Genomic DNA, 20541 nt, shown 5'->3' on the forward strand with positions numbered 1-20541 from the left:
GATGTGATTGGACAAAGGCAGGTGTGGATGCGATTGGACAAAGGCAGGTGTGGATGTGATTGGACAGAGGCAGGTGTGGATGTGATTGGACAGAGGCAGGTGTGGATGTGATTGGACAAAGGCAGGTGTGGATGTGATTGGACGAGTGTGAAGCGGGGGGGGGAAACTGCTACAGAAGAGCAAGTGGGCCTTGCATGGTCAGTGTAGCGTGAGCTGATAAAGGTTAGGAACTGAGGAATACGTGATACCACACAGCAGTGTGCAGTGTTTTACAACTGAGAAAGAAAACGAACGTCAGATTCCCTGCCTACCAACACGAGGGTCGCAGGTTCGCAGCCCCGTGTTACCTCCGGCTTGGTCGGGCGTCCATACAGGCACGATTGGCTGTGTCTGCGGGTGGGAACCCAGGACCACAACGGAAATAATTATTAATTTTATACTGTATGCTTGTGGTGTACTGTATTTTTTTTTATTTATCAAATAAATTCTGGGTCATTTTTGGCTTGATGGGTATTGAGATCTCTTATCGACATTTAGGTTTGAAACGGAAGTGCTCCACTGAACTCAACGCTGACGAAAGTGTTTCAGGCAGCTTGGCCCAGCACCTTTTCAAGGTTAGGGGAAATCAGCGATGGGTGTTGTCTCACCCATTCTTTCCTTCTCTCCAGGAGTGACACAGGCCTTCATATACCCAGCAGCCTGGCTCTCCAGGAGTGACACAGGCCTTCATATACCCAGCAGCCTGGCTCTCTGTGGGGCCATATGCCCACAGCAGGACCCCCCAACAGGCTGACAGAGGGCCACTACAAACCAGCAAATAAATAATGGGCCATTATGTTCAATCATATGCTGAGCTATAAAGGTCTAAAGCCCAGAGGAGCTCCCCAGAGTAGTGCAGTATAGAATAGAATAGAATAGAATAGAATAGAATAGGGGGGGGGGGTGCGATTGCTAATTAACTATAGGCAATCGATTTGCTGTACGGCTGGTTGTTTACAGTATAGGTGGCTGCTTGTCTGAGAGAGTTGGTTCACCTGCATTAAATAAATAGCCAGACCAACAACATAAAGGTGGTTTATCTGAACCTCTCGAGAGAGTGGAGGATGTGATGTGGGAGTGCAGGATGATGTGGCTGGAAACGCCGAAATATAGACGTGAGACATGCTTTCAATCTGGAGCAATCTGTCATGCCTCTGTGCCAAGTTTGCATTTTACAATCTGTCATGCACATTTCTACATGTCTACTATGCCCAGTGGTACTGTAGGTAGAGAAGTTCATTAAGAGGACCAATGGTGCAGATAATAAACAGGATCTTGGTGTGGTCTACCGGAACGACGGACCGAAAGAGAGGATTTTGCTTTCGCCTGCAACACAAAGGCTGATTGATGCTATCGCCCAAGCTTGCATGTTGGAAAAGCAAATGAATGGAGAAGATAGAAGGAGTGGAGGAGCACACACTGCCTTATTGATGTGACTCTGAGCTGCAAATGAGCTGAGCTGACAGGAGAATGGATGGACGCAGGAGAAAGGGGACAGGGGGGATTTGAGGTGAAAACAAAAGATTCGTTCTTTCCTGTTATGCCCACCAGCGCTCTGCACTCTAAATCAGATCAATTATGATTTCATATCAGGCAAACAGAATCTATTTAGTCTGCTTTGTTATGCAAATAACCTGAGGAGGTTGGGTCGGTGAAGCCGTCTGTTTCCCTCTGCAGTGAAAATCAATTTAAGGCTTTAGTCAACGTGATGGCGAAGGCAGCCATGGAGGAGAAGTCATGACTGGAGGTCAAATGCCTTTTCATGAAAGTGGTTTGCAGGCCCGTAGCTACCATTGGGGACACCGAGGTCATGACCTCGGTATTTTCCACACCAATTTTTTTTTTTTTTTTTTTTTTTAAATAGTCCCGGTCCCCAGATCTATTAATCTGTCATTGATGTTTTAATGCGACAGTTGATCGGAAATGCAACACTTTGCTTCCTCTCTGTGTGCTATAGAAGGAAGAGAGATAACTCACAACATTCAGATTTTGCATTGAGGCTAGATTGGGGCTAGACTTTGGGGACAGTTCTATTGAAGTGAATGGGTAAGTAACTCCCCTGTAAGTGATGTTTGTGTAGATAGGCCATTGTATTTAATTGAGCAGTATTCTGCCATGTGACCTGTATGCAGAATATAAATTATATCATATGGGGAGACATTTATTTTTTGTATCATTTTAAGGCAACAGCACAGTAAAGAGGATATTAATCTAACATGATGTATGTAGTTCTTTATAGATCTAGCCTCTTCATTTTGCTCTCAAAGTGCACCAGATTGAAGCATTTTACTTTAAAATGGACAAAATTTTCTATCCGGGGGGGCACAGCCCCCCTTGGGCCCCCCACGCCCTGCTAAAATGACCTCGGTATTTCTCAAACCCTGGCTACGGGCCTGTTTGGATCAGGACTGGCTGTTGCCGGTTTGTCTGTGGCTATAGTTGGTTTCAGATATTATTGAATGAGCAGTTTGTATACATCACCTTCAAATATCCTGCAAGACAGCACCATCAGACGTTAGAGAGATACCGTATCTATCTTTCAGAGGTCAGCTGGTGTAGATGTGGGAGCTTCAGCTTTCCCATGGCAAATCCAATGGTTTGCCCTGTAGATGGCACCTCTATCTAGCCTCTATCTATCTATGACTCTGTTGAAGCAGGTATGGACATTCCCCGTTGTTACCCTTTCAGACAATAGGCATTAGTTGGGTTTCCACCCAAGTGTATTTTGCAAATTTGAACCGAAATTTTCAGAAAATCTGCAAAACAAAATGTGAAATTATGCGCGTTTCCAGTCAGTTGTGCTGTCTGCCTGCTGATTATAACCCAATACATGCGATGTCTTGCTGACAAGTTTTTTCGTTATCCACAATGCTACAACCAATTAACAACATTTCACTCGGGACCAGAACATTTAAAAAAAAAAAACGATTTAAATCAAAACTTTTTTCAATGTTTTTTTTTTTTTGTCTGAGTGAAATGTTCTATAGTCTCCCCTGATTCTAAATATAGCTGAATCACTTGGTTTGACCAAGTAAAACTATTTTTATAAGCATTCTACAAAATGTCTATGGGAAAATAAATGGCGTATGAAATCTCTTGATGCGTATTGCCAAAACCAGAAGTGGGCGTGACTTTGGCTTTATAGAGAAGTGAAGTGTGTAATGTCAGGCTGACTGATGAGGCCCATTGCACCATGGGAAAAAACAGCATCAAAACAAAACCCATAAGCCTCAGTCCCTCAGCAAAAAGACAAGTTTAGGGTACCTTTACCTTACTGAATGAAGAAAAACAAATATATTCTGAAACGTGACTTCATATATTTAATAGTGAGGGGAGGCCCTGGGGAGAAATAGACGATTCGAATGCCTCAGGACCGATAGGAAGCATCTTTTTCCGATCCTGCTTTCTCCCAGTTCAACTATCCGTCTGTCACATTGATAACCTGCCACCATGTGCATATAGAAACCACATCTTTAAAACATGAGCTGACAGAGCATGGCGTATGATGTATCATACAGTGTGTGTGTGTGTGTGTGTGTGTGTGTGTGTGTGTGTGTGTGCATGTGTGTGTGTGTGTGTGTGTGTGTGTGTGTGTGTGTGTTGGGGGGAGGGGGGACGGTGTAATGTGTCATCTGCATATCACTGCAATAAGTGTCATGGTTTCCCTGAGGAGATTGTTTGTTCATCATTTGTTACATGCACACACCATCGCACGCGCGCAGGCCCACCCACCCACACACACACACACACACACACACACACACACACACTCACACACGCACACACACGCACACACACGCACGCACGCACGCACACACACACACACACACACACGCACACACACACACACACACACACACACGCACACACACACACACACACACACACACGCACACACGCACACTCACACACACACACACACACACAAACACGGACCACAGCCTGTCATGTCAATATCAGCACAAAACAAGGAGATTTAACCTTTAGCATTCGAACAACGGTGTGTGTAGGGACAGAAGACGTGTAGCTACAGTGCATGTTGTTCTACGTAGCCATGCCTCTTTGAAAGGTCAAATCAGTGGTGCACAAATTCAGGATTTCTAAAAGTCAAGTCCAACTATCAGCACTTTCATGAAAAAGTCAAAAGAGCTTAACTCCTGTTTAAATTAATTAATTCATTACTACTGTAATTTGTTACTGTTGTGTCAGCTAGCCCTCCTTTCCCTGATCTCTCCATATAGTCTCTCATACTCCCCCTGCTCTCCCTCCCCACCTCCTCCCGTTCCCGACCCCTCCACTTTTCTAAAGCATGGCATCCATTCCATTTTAAAGCATGGCACCCATTCTCTTTCTTTCCCCCTTCCCCTGCTACTTTCCCCACCTCTCCTTCTCCGTTCTCTCCTCCCCCACATTTCCCATTCTCTCCCCACCTCCTCCCTCTCCCTGCTCTCTTCTCCCCCACATCCCCTCGCTCTCCCTCCCCCCTCCTGCTCTCCCCCTTCCCCTGCTCCTTCCCCACCTCCTCCAACATTTCCCATTCCCTCCCCACCCCATCACTCTCTCACATTCCCCCTGCTCTCCTCCCCTCTCCTGCTCTCTCCTCTTTCCCCCTTCCCCTGCTACCTTCCCCACCTCTCCTTCTCCGTTCTCTCCTCCCCCACATTTGCCATTCTCTCCCCACCTCCTCCCTCTCCCTGCTCTCTTCTCCCCCACATCCCCTCGCTCTCCCTCCCCCCTCCCCTCTCCTGCTCTCCCCCTTCCCCTGCTCCTTCCCCACCTCCTCCAACATTTCCCATTCCCTCCCCACCCCATCACTCTCTCACATTCCCCCTGCTCTCCTCCCCTCTCCTGCTCTCTCCTCTTTCCCCCTTCCCCTGCTACCTTCCCCACCTCTCCTTCTCCGTTCTCTCCTCCCCCACATTTCCCATTCTCTCCCCACCTCCTCCCTCTCCCTGCTCTCTTCTCCCCCACATCCACTCGCACTCCCTCCCCTCTCCTGCTCTCTCCTCTTTCCCCCTTCCCCTGCTCCTTCCCCACCTCCTTTACTCTCCAACAACAACAACTCCCTTCTCCTGCTCTCTCCTCTGCTCTCTCCTATATTTCTATATTTTCTATATTTCTCTATCAATTGTTCAATGTGTTATCTTTATTCTGTAATTTGCTACTGTTGTGTCAGCTAGAATTAGCTAGACATATTCTCTGTGAAGCCCTCTGGGACATGCTTGTGAATTAGGGCTATACAAATAAACTTGACTTGACTTGACTTGACTCCTCGACCCTGACGGCCAAAACGGACACAAATCAGCAATCTGAGTGACAGAGGCGCCTGCTGCTGACTGGTCTTCTGGATCACATGACTTCCAGCCCTCACAGGTCATGTGAGCAGGATATGTAGCACCTATAGATGCTGGCTCAGGGTTTGCATTCGGATTTCAAATACGAGGGTGAAATGCTCGACTTTGGTGCTGCATTGGAGCTTAAAGTTCACCATACAATCCAAGCTTTTTCCAGGCAATGTTGTTAGCCAACAGCTCCAACCAAAATGATAACACGCAACTTATTGCTACTGTAATTGATTTTGTCCAATTGTCCAATTCATATCCCATTCCACGTCAAATGTGGACATGTTGGCCCTAGCTCGATTACCTGATTATTGTCAGTTATTTGATTATTGTGTGCATGTAAACGCACTCATTGTTTTGCAATTCAGAATAGGCCTAAGTTTCAAGTCTTTGCACTCAAGCCCCAAGTCAAGACAGGCAAGCCCCAAGTCAAGTCCCAAGTCCTAAACTTTGAGTTTTGAGTCCTAAACAAGTCATAATGCGCTCTTCACCAAATGTAATGCCAACAGAGTAATATAAAATGTACACAAATCATGGATGTGTTTTAAAATGTGTATTTATCTGTCAAAATAAGTTTGTTAAAACAAGTGCGACTGAACTTAAAGTAGTGCTGACATTGACATTGCTGGGAATGAATAGCATTAAGATTACTTGATTCAGGAAATGAACGGGAATTAATTGATTCATGGCACACTGTTTAAATAACATACTTTTCAATCTTTGGGTTTTAGACTCTAAAGCCAAAGATTGAAATAGTCTAAACTAATCTAAACTTTAGAGGAAGGTATCAAGTCAAAAGGCTCAAGTCCAAGTGAAGTCACAAGTCATAAAGTCCAAGTCGAGTTGCACGTCTTGTCTTTTCTTTTTCTTTTGTCAAGTCAAGTCTGAAGTCATCAAATTTGTGACTTGAGTCCAAGTCATGTGACTGGAGTCCAAGTCATGTGACTGGAGTCCAAGTCATGTGACTGGAGTCCAAGTCATGTGACTTGAGTCCAAGTCATGTGACTGGAGTCCAAGTCATGTGACTTGAGTCCAAGTCATGTGACTGGAGTCCAAGTCATGTGACTGGAGTCCACACCTCTGGCAGAGTCAGAGAGTGAAGGTAGAGAGAATAACACTGACTGACTGTAGTGTCAGCACTGACTGACCGTAGTGTCAGCAGTGACTGTCAGCAGTGACTGTTAGCAGTGACTGTCAGCAGTGACTGTCAGCAGTGACTGTCAGCAGTGTCGGCATGGGTCTATTTTACAGTGTGGGACTCAGATCATGAAACAGCTTATAGGCCAGTTCATTAGGTAGCTACTTACCATGAAAAGGCCACCATGACCACAAAACAACACACCACACTTATCTCTCTCTCTCTCTCTCTCTCACACACACACACACACACACACACGCACACGCGCACACGCGCACACACGCACACACGCACACACGCACACACACACACACACACACACACACACACACACACACACACACACACAGCATCCCAGTCAATCAAAAACAGCCCTGCCCCTCAACACGTTTACATCTCTAACCCATAATGAGTGTGTGACTCACTGTGGAGCCAGTCATTATGCGCACCACTGAAACACGGCAGCAGGCTAATCTAGCGCTCCCATAAGGGCCGGCAGGAGGTGCATCAGGGGGAGTGATAGGGGATGGATGGGGGAGTGGTGAGGAGGTGGGAGAAGGTGCATCAGGGGGAGTGATAGGGGATGGGTGGTGGAGTGGTGAGGAGGTGCATCAGGTGGAGTGATAGGGGATGGGTGGTGGAGTGGTGAGGAGGTGCATCAGGGGGAGTGATAGGGGATGGGTGGTGGAGTGGTGAGGAGGTGCATCAGGTGGAGTGATAGGGGATGGGTGGTGGAGTGGTGAGGAGGTGCATCAGGGGGAGTGATAGGGGATGGGTGGGGGAGTGGTGAGGAGGTGCATCAGGGGGAGTGATAGGGGATGGGTGGGGGAGTGGTGAGGAGGTGCATCAGGGGGAGTGATAGGGGATGGGTGGGGGAGTGGTGAGGAGGTGCATCAGGGGGAGTGATAGGGGATGGGTGGGGGAGTGGTGAGGAGGTGCATCAGGGGGAGTGATAGGGGATGGGTGGGGGAGTGGTGAGGAGGTGCATCAGGGGGAGTGATAGGGGATGGGTGGTGGAGTGGTGAGGAGGTGCATCAGGGGGAGTGATAGGGGATGGGTGGTGGAGTGGTGAGGAGGTGCATCAGGTGGAGTGATAGGGGATGGGTGGGGGAGTGGTGAGGAGGTGCATCAGGGGGAGTGATAGGGGATGGGTGGGGGAGTGGTGAGGAGGTGGGAGAAGGTGCATCAGGGGGAGTGATAGGGGATGGGTGGGGGAGTGGTGAGGAGGTGGGAGAAGGTGCATCAGGGGGAGTGATAGGGGATGGGTGGGGGAGTGGTGAGGAGGTGCATCAGGTGGAGTGATAGGGGATGGGTGGGGGAGTGGGGAGGAGGTGGGGAGAAGGTGCATCAGGGGGAGTGATAGGGGATGGGTGGAGGAGTGGTGAGGAGGTGCATCAGGGGGAGTGATAGGGGATGGGTGGGGGAGTGGTGAGGAGGTGGCAGGAGGTGCAGCATAGGGCAATGCTTGAGGAGGAGCAGCAGGTTGAGCCAACATGTTCTCATCCCAGGGCGCCACCTTTACGAGACATAGGCCTAACCGTTGTGTTTAGGCACCTAAAGCAACTTGGTTATGGTTATGGTTTGGGTTAGGGTCAAATAAGAAAAATGATAAATGTGACTTATGGTTGAAATGTAGAATGTTGAACATGCTGGGACTCAAACCCCCGGTCTCCAGTGTGAAGGCAAGCGTTCATGCCCTCCCACCACCGACCACAACACCTTTACGGGCCAGTGTTTTTATTTCTCCCATGGCATATCATACAGACTATAAAGGACACCTTGTACAGTACGTCAGTCAGGGTGCTTGAGGAGAAGCAGCAGGAGCAGCAGTGGTTGAGGCAGCAGCAGCCACATGGAGTGACTGAGCACCTGTGAAGCTATAAGTATGATTCACTTGGAGCTCCTTAGGTGAGCGGTGAGTCACCGCTGGTGACCTGCATGTTGTTAATAGAGCTACAACTGGAGAAGCCCAGCAACCCTGTGGTCAGTTTCACATCACAGCAGAACTGTCAGTCCCTCAGATGATACAAGATTATAGTGAAACCTCAGGAGAAATAAAACATATCGTGAAGTACGATAAGTTCACTATAAACCCACCGACACACTTAAATACACTGCAGGAGGAAAAACAACAACAAAAAAACAAGAAAACAAACATAAAAATTATATTGTTGTCATGCTTTGATAGCCTTTTCTGTTCAAATGTAATTGCCCCTACATTAAAAAAAAGAACATTAATTGGATGTTTGGAAGCATTTCATGTCACAAATGTGAATCCAAAAGAAACAAAGTCATGTTTGAGTGGGTGACTTGAATGAGAACCTCACTGGAAACAGACCAAGCCCTGATGATGAGCATCAGCCATTTCTAATGATGGGGTCTGTATGGTCTGTCCTAGCTACTGTCTTGGCTCAAAATCAAACAGAAACCATGCAACCAGTGCGCATACAGGAGAGAGAAGGGGGCTATGCTAAACATACAGGAGAGAGAAGGGGGCTATGCTAAACATACAGGAGAGAGAAGGGGGCTATGCTAAACATACAGGAGAGAGAAGGGGGCTATGCTAAAGAGTGCGCTAGAAAGCATAAACCCCACTTGGTCTTCCTCTATACTTTTCATATGTATAGGCTGAGGTGTATATGACTCGCAGTCGCTGACCTCCCATAAGGCACACAGTGGCATTCCAGTACAGTCCTCTACCCTTAGAATAAAGCCTTATAATAAACCCAGCTCACCATTTACGAGAGAAAAGATATAGCCTAGCCTAGGCTAATCATTTAATAGCCTACCTTTTAGAGGCATGTCATGTCACAGCAATATCATAGCATTACAGGGAAATAGAAACTATTGACAGACACACTAATAAGTCTGTAAGATTTTTGTCTCTCCCCATTAAGCAGCCTTATTTAGTTGACAGCACATTCTCATAAGACAGCATTATTGTATCATCCGTTCTCCTGTATGGGCTGACACTTATACTTTCTGTATAGCCTCGCACACATTCATTCCAATCAGGCCAACAGATGAGTAGTAGCCTACCCGACTCTACCCCCGCAGCTGCACATTGAAAAATAGTATACCCCCCCCACCCCCCCGCCGCCTTTGCCCACCTACCTTCCACTGCATACAGCGTAGTAATCACAGACAGAAGCACCGCAACCCAAGTGGTGGTCGGCATGGCCAAGATGACTCCCCGCTCCTTCTCTCTCATTATCCGGCTAAGAAAAAGGGGAGAAGTCCCCACAGGAACACGATGTAGTATTCCACTGGTTCAAAGTCACATCTCAATCCTCTGGAAGAACACAATCCCTCCCTGCACCGGGTCTGGCCGACACACTCAGTGAGGACTGAAGCATACTACAGTTAGGCGGAGACACTGGTGTGGGATATCATGACACAGAGAGAGAGAGCACAGAGGGGGAGAGAGAGAGAGAGAGAGAGAGAGAGAGAGAGAGAGAGGGGAGAGAGAGAGAGGAGAGAGAGAGAGAGAGAGAGAGAGAGAGAGAGAGAGAGAGAGAGAGAGAGAGAGAGAGAGAGAGAGAGAGAGAGAGAGAGAACAGAGCGAGAGAGAGAGGGAGAGGGAGAGAGCGAGCACAGAGAGAGAGGGAGGGAGGGAGGGAGGGAGACGCAAACACTGTTGTCTCCTCTCATCCTCTCATCTCAACTCTTTCACACATTTTTTCAGCCAATCAGGAGAGAGTATGGCGGATCGTAAACCAATCACCCATTCCTTTCCACCTCCACCTGACTGACCCAAATTACAGTGAATGCCCAGTGGTCAGGTCTCCCTCCGCCCCGCATGGCGACTATGAGGGGACAGCGACACGCAGTGGCAAAAACGTACTACAGCAGTAGGCCTACGTTCTAACTGGTGAAGGGAGACGGTAAATCACCAGAGATAATTTAACAAGCCAGATGTTGTGAACTAGCCTTAGACGGCTAACTACTGGTCAATGGTTAGCTTTTTTAGGCATTTATCATAGAATCTGGATATGTTACAAATTACAATGCATTCAGCCAGGGCCGCTGGAAGTCATTTTAAGCAGGGGGTTTGGACGTTTTTTTTTTACATTTTTTTGCCATATTTAGAGGAATATCTCATTTTAAATTAACATTAGGATACTGTTGTGATGTAATTATTCAGTATTTTCTCCTTTTCTCACTCATTCAGAGCAAAGAGGGAGATATATAGCATGATGATAATGCTCTATATCTCCCTATTTGCTCTGAATACACCAGTTAACATGACACAGACTTAACATGATAGAAATATTATCAGCAAACTTAATGACTAGACTAATTATTCTGATCTGAATGGCATATATCAAGAAACATTGACTCCTCTCTTTGCTGTATAGTGGGAGGTGCATTTTGAGTAGGCTATTAAAATAGCATGTCAAGTTCACATTTCTTTATTGCCAGATTAAACAATTCGTATTGGTTGTTGGTTGGTTCAACACAACATGTGCGTGATTTTTTTTTTTTTTTTTTTTTAATCTAGGGGGTGCTGCAGCACCTGCAGCACCCCTACTTCCCGCGGCACTGCATTCAGCTGACCAAAATCACCGTGACGTCACCATGTAAACAACACTTCCGGGTACCACTTTGGGAAGGCGCCAGGTTTAAATTTGCGTGTTGTCAAATAAATGCTGTCAAACTCTCGTTGTTTTCGGCCGACTACTTTCAATTTAAATGTTCAAACGGTTGGTAAACATGCTTGTCCGACGTATCTAGCCTTTCTTCTGTGTTTGTTTTATGTAGTGTTAGCTAGCTAATAACGTTTGTTTACAACTGTCAAACTCACTGTTTTTTTTGCAGACTCGTTAACGTTACGTTACAGACAGAGGGTACTGACGCCGCTCGGATACAGCTCGGAACCCGGATGTTGTAGCTGTAGTAAAGCCTGTGCCGCCGAATCCAGAGTTCTCTTTGCTCATGTTTGCCCTTTGCAGAGGGAATTTAGAATAATCCAAATCTTGACCCGCTCTTTATGGTCACTGGACACCCAACAACACAACACGAACAAACCATTTTTGTCTTCTTTGTCTGTTTTTGTCTTCAACACGTCAGTTTGTGCGGAGGAAACCGGAACCAGGGGTAACCGGAAGTAAATGTAAACATCCCCGCTGATTTGGTAGGTCAGCGGGTAATAGCCCAACTTTTCTTTTGCATGTGTGTGTGTGTGTGTGTGTGTGTGTGTGTGTGTGTGTGTGTGTGTGTGTGTGTGAGATCAGACAACAGACTGTGTTGTGTGTGAGAGAGATCAAGTCAGTTGAGTGAGTGTGCAGAGAGAATTTGAGCACAGAGTTAGAGCATATTTTACAAGCATTTTGAAATGCCAAAAACAACGGTGTGAATGATGACAGGGCAATGGCTGAGTGTGGGGACCTGCAGTGAGGAATAGAGAGTAGGGGAGGAGAGGAAGAGGGAGGAGGTGTCATAATACAAACTGTCAAAAGAAAGAGAGGGGGAATAGTTTGACCCAGAAACAGAGGAGAGGAGAGAGAGAGCAGCAGATAAACAGATACTCTGGTATGAACACCTGAGTCCTTTCTGTCTGGTTTCTGATTTACAGTGCATTTGTATGCATCTAAATCTGCAAAGCTGTTTAAAGCTAGTGGAGTAAAAATTACAATATTTCCATCTGAAAAGGAGTAAAAGTATGGAGTAGCATTACATGGAAACACTCAAGTAAAGTACAAGAACCTGTAAATTGTAGTTAAGTAGCTACAGTACTTACAGTAAATGCACGTATTACATTACATTCTGCCTGCAAACCCACCAGTTCCAACTGGCATACTCACTTTAATCATATAGAGGCTACATCTCTCATTCTATGTCAGGGGTTCCCAACCTTTTTTGGTTTGTGACCCTACTTTGTCGCCACAAAATAAATCAATAATATCATCAGTGACACTGTCAGTGATGTCACATACTATGCTTTCCCCCCCCTACAGAATTCTGACTTTAACGTGAGAATTCTGACTTAACTCTGACTTTTTTCCTCAAAATTCTGATGGTAACTCGGAATTCTGACTTTATTCTCAGACTTCTGATTTAAAGTTATAATCTCAAAGATTTTCAGCTAAATAATCAAATAAAAGTAATTCACTCACAATGTTCATTGATGGAAGCCTTTGCAGTATATTGTGACATTATGTGACATTAGTAGTGTGTCACATAACGCAACACTGTTTGGATCTCAGTTGCAATTATCACTTATCGCCACAGGTGTCACGCAAGAGAACAAAACTGAAATCTTAGAGATTATCACTTGAAACTCTTATTTAAAAAAAAAAAAAAAAAAAAATCGCAAGTGACCCTAATCATCTTCAGTAGTATTAAATTGTGTGTGGTGTAATCACACACCCCCCCCCCCCCCCCCCCCCAATTTCAGGTGACCCTATATGAATTACAGGCGACCCAACTTAGGGTCGTGACCCTAAGGTTGGCAACCACGGTCTAACTTATACCATATAGTAAGAATATCTACCTGTAATTCAAATTATTTTACCCTTCTACTTCCGGCTTGGTCAGACTAGTCTTGCTGGCCAGCCTCCCCTCCCTTCCGTCTGGAGTCTGGCTGCACGGAAACAAGCTGCTGGCATAAGCCCTCCCCTGCTCTACAGCTGCTCTCCCATTGGAGGCGTCGATTTCAGACGCTGCCGGGTTTCCGCTCCCCGCTTAAGAAGCTCTGTGGGGGAATAGCGTGATCCTCCCACTGCCGCGCTACATCCTGCTGGTCAAACTCAGGTGAAAAGAAGATGTACAATTCTGTTCACAAAAGAGGCTCAAATTCAGTCTTTTTCATCCATTGCCAGTATAATTATGACCATTATATCACGGGACAACAAGACACATATTAGGAAAGACACAATGTAGAAAAAGTTCAGTACAGACAGTCGTTCAGGTCGGGTCCGCTCGTCGTCACGGATCGGATGCTGAGCAAGTATAGATGTGAGTCCCGTAGACTGGAGCTACAATACATTCCTATGGATCCAAAATAGAAGGCGCTAAACATCTCGCCAACTCTGCGTGCAGGCGTGTGTGTGTGTGTGTGTGTGCGCGCGCGTGTGTGTGCGTGTGTGTGTGCGTGTGCGTGTGTGTGTGTGTGTGTGTGTGTGCGTGTGTGTGTGTGTGTGTGTGTGTGTGTGTGCGTGCAGGCGTGTGTGTGTGTGTGTGTGCGTGTGTGTGTGTGTGTGCGTGTCTGTTTAAACATCAGCATCAGGAAGATAAATCATTCATAAAGTTCAAAGCCCCTGACTGGTGCAGTATTGTCATCCCTACACACACCGTTTCCCCCTCGGCACGACTAAATGAGGCTTTTCTGTGCCAGAGAAATGTTACAAAAATAGCTCCATGTTGATTTATAAGTGTAACACAGCTGGCAAGTCCTCTCTCTTGGCAATAAGAGCATATTCATCTCTTATTTGGAGCGTGTCATGTGTATGTGAATATGGCACCCAATGAATGCCTAGTCCTGTTTGCATCTGCGGTGAAAAGTAGACTAGTGAGTGAGTCCTGATCTAGCCCTGTTTGGCCAGAGAGGAGTACCAGGCACAGACAGTACCAGGCACAGACAGCTGTTGCTAGGCTAATGGATAGATGCCTGTATACGCAGCTGAGAAGCTGCATCAGGATACCTTGTATTGAGCAGAAACTAAAGGGCTGATGTAGCCTGTTATTAATAATCAAACCAAACTGTCCATGGCAAAATCCATTGATACGATTGGAGAAACTGTTTAATACATGACATGTATGATTAAATACACCGATGGACAAAATCAGCTTGATGTCAACGGAGTATGTGGTCCCAGTGTGTGTGTGTGTGTGTGTGAGAGAGAGAGAGAGAGAGAGAGAGTCCTGCTATTTGAGTGAGTCAGGGGTCCCATGTGTCCCAGTAGAATTGTAGACTGAAATAGAGGCATAACAAGTACATGATATTATATTACCAGGTAAATGTATATGTTGTCAATATCCTGCAAAAACCTTGCATCTACAAAAAGTCTCAACTTCTCAAGAATACAAAAAAAAAGAGATCAATTTGCCCATGCATCTTTTTTACATTTTGTAATGCATTTTCAAACCTGGCTTTGGTCACAGGGTCATCAGAAATGTTCCATGTTTAATATGTCTGCTGTTCAGTAAAAAAAAAAAGAGAAGAAAAGGGAGATATAAGGTTTTTGCAAGAACACCAACGTATAAGAAGTGCTTTGGTTTGACTGTACATCATTCACCAAATCCGTTGTCTCAGCTGCTCAAAGTCCTTATCAGTCAGTGAGTTTCACAGGCGTGCGTTCAACAAGGGAGTCCATTCTAGCATTACTGTGTCATGATATGTTGTGAATATTATTCCAACCAAAAACACAGTATTTTTACATTGAGTCTGGGGGAGTTGCAGCAGGGCCGATTTTAGCCTGCTACATTATAGGGTGGGCTGGTAGGGGGCAACTTTGGCGGTAGGTTGCCAGAGGTTGTCGGTTCGGGGATGGGGATAAAGTTGCATTATATTCTAATTTATAAAGAACGATTTGAAGCAGGGTGTTGAGTTAAGTGTAATGGGTACACCAAATTGTTCCAGTAGGAGTCAGCCACCTACTTGTGACAGGTTGACAGATATGGGAAGATGTCATTCATTATAATGTTTATGTTTACTATGGGGGACCAACAACTTATTTTATTTACCTTATTGCACTGACAGATACTTTGATACTTTTACTAGTTTCAACTATTTGGGTTTTCAGGATGATATAACTTGTCACAGAACATCTATTTTGGTTTTATTTGGTAAAAGTGGAACTTTATTCCTTCTGCTTTTCTTCATTGTTCATGATTTTGTGGAAAGCATTCACTATCTAGTCAGTTGGATCAGTTGACAGTTGAGATAAGTACTTTGGTGTGTGAGAATGCAGTACACGATTCTCACCACAAGGCGGTACCTGTGAGCAAGTGGTGACTGTTGTAAACAGGATAGAAGAAGAAATCTTGTTTTTCCTGTAGTAGCAGTCTGTAGCTAACACAGCAGTTGTCAAGCAGCAGAGAACATGCAGCCAGACAGAGAAAAGTCCAGAAATCTGCCTGAAATCTCTGGCTGCAACATACTGAATTTTCCCATTGGCTGGGGGTGAAAAAGAAACATATTGTGGGCGGACTTCCCAGCATGCTCTGGGGTAGATGTGGTACTGTATCTGCAAGGTTATGTGTCGACTAATAGTGCTGTTCTGCATGTTAATTACATTGCTTCACAATGTTGAAATGTTAGCACCATGGGTGACCCCCCTCTGAGATCCTGTGTGTGGGTGAGTGAATGAATATTTGAATGAATGAATGAATGAATATTTTATTTTCGTGTCTGGCTGCACGCAGCCCATCCCTTACGGGATTATTCAGACACATTTTAAATACAACAATTGTTTCCAGTGCAACATATGAGTGTGTTCTAATGCAATAAAAGGTATTTCCTGTAGTCTTGTGTTGTACGGGGCGCAGGATCTGCAAATGAAATGGATATAATCTTTCTCCACCTATGCTTGTTGCGATATTTTCCTGACTTTCGATTGGGGAGGGCAAGACTCATGTCTGAGTGGGCAATGCCCACCCCTGCCCCTAGCTGTAACTGGCCACGAGTCACAGTGGTTTCTGTTTTCATTGCAGGAAAAATGATATGACTTTTGCAAGCTGCTAGTCTGTGCTTGTTTGTAAGTGTTTTGTATTCCAATTACAATGTTGATGACTTGTTCAAAAAAAAAAGTGATCATCACTGTTTCTTAATATGCAATATAACCCGTGTCTCGATTGCCAACATACTGTCCATCGAACGGCAAACATCTGGACTACATCGCAAATTATGGGGGATTGATTGCCAATATAGAATCATATATTTATGGCTAAGATGGGAATTTCATCATTTTAGGGGCAAGGCCATCTGGCCTTCGGCATCACAATATGCTTTAGGGCACAAAGGAAATTGCTCTATTGACATCATGAAGAGTGATTTTTCTGAAATGTGTGTTAAAATGAGCCAATCACACATCCTTTGCATAGGGCAGGTTACATTAAACTGAGACCACTGACGCTTTTAAAGCAACTGACAGTAGCAGGCTGGGAGCAGGGCACTGCCAAGGTGGCCTTAGGGATCTTAGGGCATGACGGCCAGAGGGAGGGGCAACGGAGGCCTCCATGTAATTCCCACCTTGTTCATGGGACTCTATTAGCCAATCTTTGATCTCATACACCCAAACATTTACAGCTTAGATGTTTGGTAAGTTAGACAACGTTGGCTCTAGTTTCACAAACAACATGCCTTGTTGAACGCACCTCTCATACAGCAGGCAGGCAATGCCACGGCCACCTGCCGAGCAGTGGACACTGTGGCTGAACGGACCCGATAGAACGTCAATGAATTATCATCATCATCGTCACCTTGATCTTCATCATCATCACCACCTTTAGCCATTATCATCTTCCTTGTCTTCTTCTTCCAAGCATCCTCATCGCAAGAATCCACAGAAACCAAAGACCAGCTCAACGTACTGAATCCCACCCAAAAACAGCGACAAATGAAAACCAAGCAAAAACAAAATTAAGAATATCCTCCGTGTCCATTTTGGCTCCTCTCCATTAAAAGAAAATATGGTCCGTTCATTTTCATCAATGTCTTTTTTCCTTGTTTTGTTTTTTCTTTTTCTTTTTTTGGCAAAGTTACCTTCCCACCGTTCCCTCCCCGATCCCCGTTGTCCTTCCCGTGGTTCAGCGCTCCTCCAGACCGCGCAAGTCTGATTGGAGGCGGGGCTGTGCATCATCGCTGGAGCAGCAGCAGTAGCAGTAGCGTGGCCCACGGCAGCAACAGCAGGGGGCAGCAGAGGCGGGTTTGGGCGGCGGTCGCGGCCCGGACTCGGTTGTTGTCCGGCGGGTATGCGTACAGCCCCGGCCTGCTCCGAGGACACTGGCCCCCCACACACATCCCGCTCCCGGAACCGCTGATGTCCTCACCTTAGGGAGGCAATTAGAGAGAGAGAGAGGGGGAAATCACATACCTTATAATCTGGCTTCCCACCCGCAAACACGGCCAATTAAAAAAAAAACTCTCGTAACGGACAAGTCCGTCTTTTATTGTCACACGAACACCACAATACATGCATGCGGCCACAACACACTCATGCTGACGGTGGCCGGTGAAAAGTGTCCTCTGCATTTAACCCATCCAGGCATGTCCTTTCCTCCGAGGGGCAGGTCAGGAGCAGTGGTCGCTTTCTCGTACAGCGCCCGGGGACCGACTTCGGATGTTGTCGTCACTGGTCGGATGACGATGACGATCTGATCTTCTGCATGTTTTTAGTGGGGGGGTTATATACGGAGGAACCCCCTGGGGGAGCACGGGGAGAACATGCAAACTCCACACAGAGAGAAAGGCCCTTATGACGAGATAACCCACCTGGGCAGTAGGCACTGAAGATATGTGGGGGGACACAACCACAGCGCTCACAGTGTCCCAGGCGAGAATCGAACTCAGGACCTTCTAACTGTGAGGCGACAGCTCTACCACTGAGCCACCGTACCCCCTGCACCAATTGTGCCTGTATGGACGCCCGACCAAGCAGGAGGTAACCCGGGGGCTCGAACCTGCGACCCTCGTATTGGTAGGGGAGGGAATCTACCGCTGCCCTACCCGGACGCCCAAATACATGCACTTTTGTATGTGTACACACATGTGTGAGACTGCAGTGTTTGTGAAAGTGAAAGACTATCAAGAGCTCGTAAGGTATCTCATAATGTAACATGTTAACATTCCAAGACACATTTGACATGAAGTTGGCCCTAAGCAGTGACCCACTTGCATCCTGGAAGTCCACATCGTTGCCGTCCAGTGCGTTTCTCAGCTTGTTGCTCATGATTTTCAGCTGCATGATCTGTTGGCGGATGGTCATGTCTGGCTTGGTGATGTCAAGCTCCACCTCTGGGTTGTTGATCTGATTCGCCAGGCCGTCACCCATCACCTCTGGAAGGTACCTGATTGGGGGAGAGAGAGACAGAAGGGGGAGGGATTGGTGGCACCATGGTTAGATTACTTCAAGGTCAAGGTTAGGTTAGGTTGGAAAAAAACAGGCAAATTCAAATACTTTGATATGAGTAAGGCAAACGGTCACTTTTTAGACATTTGGTTAAAACAACTTTGTTCAATGTCTGCTACTGGTTGCTGACAATACATTTTCCTGGCATGGACCTTGAACTCAACAACCAACCAGTCTCTAAATTGCATGGCACCATCAGACACGGTTTTCAACTTTGAAATACAGTTCAATAAACAGTCAACTGAACAGCAGATTTGCAGAGCACTGCACGATTTTGTAAATTAGAAGCAGCAGCTAGACAGCAGATAGACAGTAAATGTATAGCGATATAGCACACACGTACTGTATACACACACGCACATGTGCGCGCTTATACATACACATGCACACAGACATATCTGCAAACGCACAGGCCTGGTTTATTATGGGAACAGTTACATTTCAATATTTCAGCATTACACATATGCTCACATCTTTCACACACACACACACACACGCACACACACACACACTGCTGCATACTAGGATTTGATTTATGTTCATGAACATTTTAAATGACCGTGTATTCCAATTTCCACTTCAAGGATTTACTTGAGATGTCATTTCCGTTGTGACATTTGTGAGCTCTCAGGAAGTCCACTAGATGGCGCCATCGAGTTTCAAACGGTTCATCACTGTCGCACATGCAGGCACACACACATGCACACATTTAGATTTCCTTCATCCATCCATATTTCAATATTTCATGCCTTTTGACTCTCACATCACACACACACACACACACACACACACCCACACACACACACACACACACACACACACACAGACACAAACAGGGGTGTGGCTAGGCATTTAAAGGGTTGCTTGTGGGGACATAATGTGTGGCAGATTGCTGCAGGAACACTTTGAACCATTTGACCCCCTGAGAGGTTAGTAGCTAGTAGGTTACTAGTAGGCTAGTAGCATCCCTAAGCATTCACTTTCCCTCCTATAGCGATAGCGTTGTAGCAGCTGTTTGTTTCCAGCAGTTGGCTGGCGTGGGTGTGGCTTCTTCCCTACCTGGATTTGCTGATGCCATTCCAGCATTTGTCCTGGCTGGTGCCCCCTGCTGCCAGCTTGATGCAGAGCGCCGCGGGCAGCTGGATCCAGTACAGCCGCATGTCCCTCAGCTTACTGGACAGATCTGAGACCTGAGGAGAGAGACACCATGTGATGTATTTAACCTGAGGAGAGAGACACCATGTGATGTATTTAACCTGAGGAGAGAGACACCATGTGATGTATTTAACCTGAGGAGAGACACCATGTGATGTATTTAACCTGAGGAGAGACACCATGTGATGTGTTTAACCTGAGGAGAGAGACACCATGTGATGTATTTAACCTGAGGAGAGACACACCATGTGATGTATTTAACCTGAGGAGAGAGACACCATGTGATGTGTTTAACCTGAGGAGAGAGACACCATGTGATGTGTTTAACCTGAGGAGAGAGACACCATGTGATGTATTTAACCTGAGGAGAGACACACCATGTGATGTGTTTAACCTGAGGAGAGAGACACCATGTGATGTATTTAACCTGAGGAGAGACACACCATGTGATGTATTTAACCTGAGGAGAGAGACACCATGTGATGTGTTTAACCTGAGGAGAGAGACACCATGTGATGTATTTAACCTGAGGAGAGACACACCATGTGATGTATTTAACCTGAGGAGAGACACCATGTGATGTGTTTAACCTGAGGAGAGAGACACCATGTGATGTATTTAACCTGAGGAGAGAGACACCATGTGATGTATTTAACCTGAGGAGAGAGACACCATGTGATGTATTTAACCTGAGGAGAGAGACACCATGTGATGTATTTAACCTGAGGAGAGAGACACCATGTGATGTATTTAACCTGAGGAGAGAGACACCATGTGATGTATTTAACCTGAGGAG

General features: G+C 46.0%; 1 protein-coding gene and 1 pseudogene across 2 annotated transcripts in view; both read right to left on the minus strand.

Moving 5' to 3' along the window:
* LOC310786236 (ephrin type-B receptor 1-like) overlaps window positions 1-9730 on the minus strand; it is a 104488-nt pseudogene extending 94758 nt beyond the window's left edge. The window contains exon 1 of the transcript in view: window positions 9634-9730. The product of the transcript in view is annotated as an ephrin type-B receptor 1-like (transcript). The remainder of the gene's footprint in view (window positions 1-9633) is intronic.
* Window positions 9731-13354: 3624 nt separating this feature from the next.
* gpc1a (glypican 1a) overlaps window positions 13355-20541 on the minus strand; it is a 55475-nt gene continuing 48288 nt past the window's right edge. The window contains exons 8-10 of the mRNA XM_083647667.1: window positions 19650-19780; window positions 18353-18528; window positions 13355-17511 (exon numbers count right to left, since the gene is read on the minus strand). Of these exons, the coding sequence (XP_083503793.1) occupies window positions 17318-17511; window positions 18353-18528; window positions 19650-19780 (501 nt within the window). The 3' untranslated portion in view covers window positions 13355-17317. The remainder of the gene's footprint in view (window positions 17512-18352; window positions 18529-19649; window positions 19781-20541) is intronic.

Source organism: Poromitra crassiceps (assembly GCF_964638095.1).
Source record: "Poromitra crassiceps genome assembly, chromosome: 12".
Taxonomy (NCBI): domain Eukaryota; kingdom Metazoa; phylum Chordata; class Actinopteri; order Beryciformes; family Melamphaidae; genus Poromitra; species Poromitra crassiceps.